General features: G+C 47.2%; 1 protein-coding gene across 1 annotated transcript; it reads right to left on the bottom strand.

Moving 5' to 3' along the window:
- Nucleotides 1-1,136: 1,136 nt before the first annotated feature.
- LOC125527726 (probable RNA helicase SDE3) lies at nt 1,137-6,004 on the bottom strand. The gene is made up of 5 exons (XM_048692243.1): nt 5,678-6,004; nt 3,830-4,611; nt 3,593-3,754; nt 2,032-3,483; nt 1,137-1,924 (listed from the first exon to the last, which is right to left on the bottom strand). Exons 2-5 carry the CDS (start codon nt 4,601-4,603, stop codon nt 1,418-1,420), a joined length of 2,895 nt encoding a protein of 964 aa, XP_048548200.1. The 5' UTR covers nt 4,604-4,611; nt 5,678-6,004; the 3' UTR covers nt 1,137-1,417.
- Nucleotides 6,005-8,388: the final 2,384 nt, after the last annotated feature.

An 8,388-nucleotide genomic window follows, 5' to 3' on the forward strand; every position in this document is an offset into this window, starting at 1 on the left:
TTTCATGCCGTCCATCGGTGTGTAGCATCTTTGATGGGTCAACTGTGCGTCACATTCAAGTGTAACACCGCCATTTTCGGCGCCCGAGACATGATGGAAGGAAAGAAGATGAGGAACTAGAGAAAGACATGCCAATTGCCGGTGACTCAACACCTTATTTGTATTGGATGGCATTGCCCTTGTGTGCTATCCTGTGTTATCCTTGCATTATGGGTTTGAAGTTTGCACCCTCCGTCCCAAAATGTAAGGCGCGGGTGGCTGAGTTTGGTGCGGGGCTTCTTATTTTTCACATAGCCTCTACGGTGTGGGTTGGGTCAACATTTGCCTTCGAAGAAATTGGAGTCGCTTGCTCGGAGATTAGGGAGGGTGATGACGCCTGTTGGAGGAGTGATGGCGATGACACCGGTGTGATGTTGACAAGACCCTCTATGTGAGGTGTGTGTTTGGTATTATGAATGTACCGCTCAGTGGTTTGTGACGGCTTTCGTCCGGTTTTCCGTTTATTAACCGGGCAACTCTCTTCTGCTTTATTAATAAAATGAGACAAAGCTTTTGCTTTCGTTTAAAAAAAAGTAAAATCATTTTTGACAGGAGGTATATTCTTATACCATTAAGACTTTGTCCGGAAAATACATAGGGTCAATCAAGTGGTTGTTGCCCCTACTCCATCAGACTCCAGAAGGCAGCCCAAAGTTCTACCGAGTACTCATTGCCGCTGGCTGTATTATTCTCCCACATGAGAGCCACATGCCCATGTCCTCCTTTCGTTGATTGCTGTAACTTGCAACCCACACGGTCACACCTCAACACCATACTTGAAATCAACTGCACCAAGCATGCATGAGCTTCCACCTCGGCACCATATATTTGATCACTCTTTCTGTTTATACGGTTTTTTTTTCGGCCACGTGAGCTTCTACCTCAGCTCGAGTCTCAACTCATCCAAAAGCAAGAACATCTAATGAATATGCAACTAAAAATTTGTTCTTCAGGTGAAACAACATGAGTTTAGCAAGTTTTAAAACATTCGCTCGTCTAAAAATACCAGAACTGTAAGGATCTTTCTCATCTTGGCGCATTAATCCCAGCCACCGATAGATAACAACACATCATCTGAAGATAAAACAGCCAGCAGATGAGAAGACGACTACATTTCAGATTTCTATTCAACAAACAGGGATGGTACTTTAGCACGTCCACCCATCCACGCACAGTGAAGAATCAAGATCCAGTTCACGACAGCCTAACACAACGTGACGCAGCGAACAAACACTAGAGACGTTCAGAATTAGCATCCGACGAGGGTGAGTTCAGGATGCCCCCGGAAGTTAGCTCCGCAAGGCCGATCCCCCGTCTTATTCTACCAACAGCAATTGGCCCCGACGGAGAAGAAAAGAAAAGAAATCTGGTCGGTCGGTCACTCCCAGCCTGTCGCGGGGATGCTCGAGACGTCACCCCAACCGGGAGGAAACGTGTACTTCTGCACATATGCGTCTTGGACCGCACCGTTGTCGACATCGTTGGCTGAGCAGTGGCCAGCCTGCACGTCGTCCTGCCCAGTAGTAACCTCTTCCTCGACGTGCTGCTGCTTCTGCTGTGTCTCTGCCTGAGGTTCTGCTCCTGCATCCGGATATGAATGTAAGTCCCCGTCTGGCTTCTCCTTGGACCATTCTTCGGACCATTCTTCTTCGTGTGCGGTTGAGGACCGGCCATTGTCGTGTCTGAAGCCACTGTCAGACCGGTCTTGATTGTGGATGTGGTTTGCTGGCTCCTCTTGGTTGTACCCCCAACCATCACCAGCAGGCTGGTCTCGGGTGTCGCCGTATCCCGAGTATCTGACCTCTTCTTCTGGTGGGGGGAGCGGACATCCTTGATAAGAACCATTGTCTGCGCAGTACCTCAGGAGCTTATCCCAGTGCCGATCCTGCAGTAGTAACACCTATTAGTTTCGCCAGAAACAGAATAGGAGCATGACATGAAAGCAGAGCCTGTACAAAAAAGAATAGCTAGAGTGATACAGCAACAACACACCTTAGTGATGATGTGAGGGTTTCCGACGATAATTAGCAACGATTTGGCACGAGTAATTGCGACATTGAACCTTCTATAGTTGCTCAGGAACCCCAGGTTGAAGAATCTGTCAAACTCGTTGTGCTTAACAGTTGACCTGACTGTTGAGATGATGATCACTTCCCTTTCTTGGCCCTGGAATTGCTCAACACTTCCCACTCTTAGGTCGGGCATTTCAAACGTCTCTAGGGCCTTCTTTATCTTGTTAACTTGTTGACGATATGGAGTAATGACACCAATATCAGCCTCACTGACATCGCCATTCCTTGTCAGAGTCCTGATGATATTTACTACTTTACTAACTTCGATTCTGTTGAACCATGATGGATTGTTGCCTTCTCTCTCATCGCATCCCTGGATTCCAACAAACAGAACAGGGAATGACTTATTGGGAAGGCCAATACAATCGTAAACAGATGGCACTTCATCTCCCTTACAGGGGATAAGTTCACCCTCGTAGAAAAGCTGTGACGGTAGCTCTAGGATTGCTGGATGGCAACGATAGTTCCTCAATAGCTTTGTCACGTAGTTAGGATCCCCTGAATGGTACTGCTCAAATTCACTGAGCAGCCTTTGCAGATAAGATTTTCCCAGACCATCCTGATCCGCCTGTTTACAAAAAACCACCGGCCCTAATTGCATAGGATCTCCTGCTAACACAACCACTGTGTCTCTTCCACACAAAGCTGCCAAAGGAACCATTGCCTCTGGTTCAGAAGATTGACCGGCCTCATCCAAGAAAATGTGTGTGAAATGCCCCGGGCGAATACCCTCGGCCTGTAGGGTTGATGAACTCATGTAGGTCGATATAACTATCTTGTAGCGCATTAATGCTCGCATTGGAGGGCACTTGAACACCATATCTTCAAAGAAGCAGAACCGTATGAAATCAGGATTAACATCGTCATACTGACGACTAGGAGCATTTAGCCTAAAGATATCACTTGGGCGGATCGGGTAGCTAGAACTCAACAGTTTTTCCAATACATGGTCAGCAGCACTATTGGAAGCAGCACATATGAGAACATTTGCCCTCCTATTGGATTTATAAAGCTGCAAAATCGCCTCGACAAGGGTCATGGTCTTGCCAGTTCCTGGAGGTCCATAAATCACGTATGGTGTAACCCCTCGGCAGCCAAGTATCATCCCAACTGCATCAGCTTGCTCAGTGTTTATGTTCGGGTTCAGAGGTTTAAATGGCACCTTCTTCACACTTCTATACCGTGATAGGGATGGAAATAGAATGTCAGGTCCAATAAGTTCTGCATCATGAACAGACCTATATTGCCTTCTCATGTTCAATCTATTATATGTGAAGCTAACATCATACTTATTCCTGTCATGGTGAGCGTGGTGAAACTGATCATCAAACCTCAAAAATATCTCATCAGCTTCAACCTTGTGAATGTAGCCCTGAATAAGATATCAACAAATCATTATTCACTGGCATCATTTGAGGCTGGTTAATTTATATTGTAAGAATGCCTAAGAGATTTTTGAATGTCCAAGAAAGTACACTAACCTGATAAGGCCTAGCATCACTCCCAGCATGTCTGGCAATTATATAGTCACCATGGACTAGCGAAGGCCTTTTTTCTGCCAAACCAGGGACCTCAAGAGACAAATAATCATTACCCCTCCTTCTCATTGACACACGCTCCATGTCGTACGATCTCATCTCCTCCTGCAAACGGGCCTCTTAAGTTAGCAAACAAAGATAAAAGCTTAACATCTCAGAGTATTAGAGGTGCTGAAATACCTCCAAATTAAGTTCTTCCATGACTAAAAGAGTGCTAAAGAACTTTGCATAGTTCATCATGCTCAGCTCTTCAGATAGGACATCAGGTCTCTGTTTGCATTCAATGAGCTCACGGATTTCCACAGGTATTGCATACTGAGGTAGCTTATACTTGAATCCTTGAGTGTGCTGCCGAATTGGCCGGCTACCTGGCACAAATGTATTACACTCAAATTGCTTCCTTTGAGAGCCTTGTCTCCTGGAATAAGGTTTATCAGAAGATAAGGCCATTGAAACATTATCATCGGCCAACAGAAAAGCCACACGCTCAATCTTCTCATCCCCAATATCAACATGCACGATTGATGTATGCAAACCAATGTCTTTTGGCATACAGGACAGCCAAATGGTTAGGGTTTGTCCAGGCTGAAGTGTACGATCTTCCACAGAAGTCAAACCAAGAAAAGCCTTCTTTGCCGCTTCATCGGAATCATTCAACGGTGGTCTCATCATTGACAAGACATAACTATCTTCTGGATTTGAAGAGAATATTCTCACACTCCACAAATTTACAGGCTCACAAGAGGTATTCTCTATGCGAATGGCATCTGCAGATGTTTGTCCAACAAGGACAGATTTAGGCTTTCCGTTCAAAAAAGGGAAAGGAGCCGTAACAACCACGGGACCATCATCAGATTGATAGTCCTGAAGAGTGTTGTCATTCTGAAAATCCATGAACTCTACTTCCGGCTTATCACCGGCTACTGAGTACTCATCATCTGAATGATGCCCCATCTTGAATCCTGATACATCAAAAATATTATAAAAAAATCAACACTAGTTCCATTGAGCAGAAACAAGCCAGTCTAGAGATAGTTGTTGTGTGGACAGCAAGCATATGATTTATTTAAATTGCAAAGCCTATGAACTGATATCACAACCAAACGCCAAATGCAAAATAGTTACTGTAGCTACCAAGGAAAAGGCACATGGCATGCTTGAGAAAATCAGGACTTCCGTTTGTTTTAAGCATCATCCTTCTTTATTTATTTATTTTTGGAACTTGTCTAGGTACTGTAGAAATTCATAGTAGTAATCGCCTGGGTTCAAGCGCTGTGGATGAGCTGGCCAACACCACTCCTTGCCAACGTAGCAGCCGCGCTCGCTTCTTGAAATATCATACAGTATTATTTGTGAACTGAATACTTTCCACACTTATGGAGCAATCATAGGACCACAGCGCACGTCCATTCGAATTTATGTGATCCAGCTGTGCTCCCTAAAACCGACACCAATAGACACAAATTTCTCACTCCCAAAATCTATGGACAGAGGCATTATGCTACCACGCTATTCTCCCTCTTTGTGCAAGACATAACGACGAGGCAACTAGGCAACCCCACTCCTTACAGTGAAGGCTAGATCTCCTGGCCATAACTAGAAGGGGAAAAACAAACAGACCCCCATCAGTCCACTACTGATTCTTCGACAACACAACAAGACAAGAAAATAGCACAAAGCCGTTACAGACATATATCCCTCCTAACCAAATCACAACATTCTGGCCGTCTCCGGTCAGGGGTTTCGCTACCGGGGGGAAAACCCTAACAATCCCTCCCGTCCCCTCCCCTCTCTCGTCCTCCCCCTTCCGCAGCATCAAGCTGCGGCTTTTACTAATTATTATTAAATAAATACTGTTAACTTAACATGAATAAGGGTTAATTCTGTGGGATAATGAGCCACGCTCACCAAGATCGCGACGAGATTTGTGCGGATCCCGCGGCACGGAAGGGCGAAATAATCGAGGTTAAAGGAAACACAGCCCGCAATGCCGCGGTAATCGAGAGGGGGGCACGAATTAACCGTCACCTGTCCTCGGAGCGAAGCGCGGGCACGGGTCGGGGGAGGCGGCCGGCGATCGGAGACGGGGAGGAACCGCAGCCCCAGCAGATGACTGGATTGGATTGGATTGGACTAGGCCCCCGTCCAGGACGAGGAGGGGGAGGCGGTGGGAGGGGGAGGCATGAGCAGTCCGGGTTTATGAGGAAGGGAGGGAGGGGACTGCAGCGAGGAGGGTGTGTGATGGCTCCGACTGAAAGATAGAGAATCTGTACCATGAAGGTTTGGGGTCGATGGTTGGTTTTCTTGGTAAGCCACATTGAAGCTCGGCTCTCAACTTGTGATGCGGTGGGGGTGCTTGGACCGGGAACGAACGGGTGGGATGAGAAAGAGAGAAAGCAGCAGCCCAACCATACCTTTTCTGTTCTCCCTTTTTTGTGGATCTCAACCTCTACGGCTTGTTCATGGAAGCTTTTTTTTTATCTGTTGTTCGTCGAAGCTTGACCAAAAGGAGCAACCTCATCTGAATTTTTTATCTGTTGTCCATACGGCTTTGCTATTTCTCATGCGCCTGAATTTTTTTCATGCGTCGGTCACTTTTTTGGGAGACCGGATTTCGTCTGGAAGAAGGAGCAACCTCATCGGAGAAGAAGCAGCCCTACTATGTATGTTAGGGGAAAGCAGCAGCCTCATTTTATATCTTAGGGGAAAGCAACAGCCTCGTTGTCTGTTTTAGGAGTGGGGGTGCAAGGGGGTCACCGGAGTTGTCACCGGTAGTGCGGGGCTTAGAGGGGTGGTCGGGGCCGAGGGCCAGCACGGTGGTGGGGGAGGTTGAGGGGAGGGCGGGTGCAGAGGCAGTCGGTTAGGTTTGTGTAGGCCGGCGGCTACGTGAGGAAGAAGGAGAGGAGGTTGAAGATCAATAGTGCTTGGTCTGTTTTGGGTCGTTGGATGAAGATCAGACGATCCCGAAGAAAAATGGTTGATGCAACATTTTGATCAGACGACCCCGGAGAAAAATGGTTGATGCAGTATTTTTTCCAAATACCTAATGTATAGGCGGTCCCAAAGGAGTAATGCAAGGTTTAGATTAGATAGCACATTATTCCCCTAATTTAAAATATTGCCATAAAGGGTTTGACAAACTATGGAGCATTGTGTCACGCTGCATCGAGCGTGGATTGGTTATTTGACTGGTCTTCTTCTTTTTCATGTCGGGTTTCCTCTTGCTAAGTCGCCAACTTTTCCGTGCATATCCTTATCCTTATTTCGGATACACTCACATTTCTTTATTTAGTTTCATACAATATTTGATCCCAAAGCTCTAGTCTTCGTCTTCTTTTATTCTTCCTTTTGAGACTGTCATGCTTTCCAACTCCGACTACCCCCCTCCTACCCATCCACTATCACACGATGTATAGAAAGAGCTCGCAACCTAAAGATAGCTTCAGTTTTACCGAGTTAGAAGTTGGACCAAGAAAACAACACAAATTCAAGAGGTAAAAAGCATAGAGTTTTAAACTAGTTTTTTTGGGGGGGGGGTGAGGGAGTCCTGGACTAAGGGATCCTCGGGCGTCCGGCCTGTTGGACATGGGCCGGACTGATGGGCTACGAAGATACAAGACCGAAGACTCTCACCCGTGTCCGGATGGGACTCTCCTTGGCGTGGATGGCAAGCTTGATGTTCGGATATGAAGATTCCTTTCTCTGTAACCGACCTTGTATAACCCTAGTCCCCTCCGGTGTCTATATAAGACGAAGGGTTTAGTCCATAGGGACAATCATAATCACATAGGATAGACTTTTAGGGTTTTAGCCATTACGATCTCCAGGTAGATCAACTCTTGTAATACTCATATTCATCAAGATCAATCAAGCAGGAAGTAGGGTATTACCTCCATAGAGAGGGCCCGAACCTGGGTAAACATCATGTCCCCTGTCTCCTGTTACCATCAACCTTAGACGCACAGTTCGGGACCCCCTACCCGAGATCCGCCGGTTTTGACACCGACATTGGTGCTTTCATCGAGAGTTCCGCTGTGCCGTCGTCAGAAGGTTCGATGGCACCATCCATCATCTACAACAACACTGTCAGGAGGGTGTCTTTCTCCCTGGCCAGATCTTCGTATTCGGCAGCTTCGCACTGTGGGCCAACTCGCTCGGCCATCTAGAGCAGACCGATAGCTACGCCCCTGGCCGTCAGGTTAGGTTTGGAAGCTTGAAGTACATCGCTGATATCCGCGGAGACTTGATCTTCGACGGATTTGAGCCCATGGCAGCCGCTCCCTGCCACCACGATGAACATGACCTAAATCTGTCATCGGACCATGCACATGAGATTTCGCCTGTAAGCGCTCTGACCCTGGATTCAGAGCAGCTTGCGCCATCTAAAGACGGGAAGCTTAACCTCGCCGCGGAAGGAGCAGACTCGGCGGCGGTGGAGCTGCGCACAGACCCAACTTCGAGCGAGGTCTGCGTCACCGGACCCCCGGACTCATCTCCGGTCACTGGTTCCGAACTTTGTGCATCCGCGTCCAACGAGCCTTACCAGGCGCCGGTCGTCGAATTCAGTTCCGCGGACATCTTCCGGCACTCACCTTTAGGAAATGTGCTAAACTCATTAGAAACCCTCTCTTTGGCAGGGGACTCACAGCCGAATTATATCCAGTTTGAACTGGGGGCTGATGACAGGGAATTTCGCTTCCCACCCACCTCCCACTTAATAGCCACTATCGAAGATATAA

This window comes from Triticum urartu, unplaced genomic scaffold (assembly GCF_003073215.2).
Source record: "Triticum urartu cultivar G1812 unplaced genomic scaffold, Tu2.1 TuUngrouped_contig_4374, whole genome shotgun sequence".
Lineage (NCBI taxonomy): Eukaryota > Viridiplantae > Streptophyta > Magnoliopsida > Poales > Poaceae > Triticum > Triticum urartu.

Coding starts and splice junctions, on each gene's coding strand:
- LOC125527726 (XM_048692243.1), bottom strand. CDS start 4,603: ATGGGGCATCATTCAGATGATGAGTACTCAGTAGCCGGTGATAAGCCG. Junction 3,755..3,829: donor TGGAAGAACTTAATTTGGAG/GTATTTCAGCAC, acceptor GCCCGTTTGCAG/GAGGAGATGAGATCGTACGA. Junction 1,925..2,031: donor ACCCTCACATCATCACTAAG/GTGTGTTGTTGC, acceptor TTACTACTGCAG/GATCGGCACTGGGATAAGCT.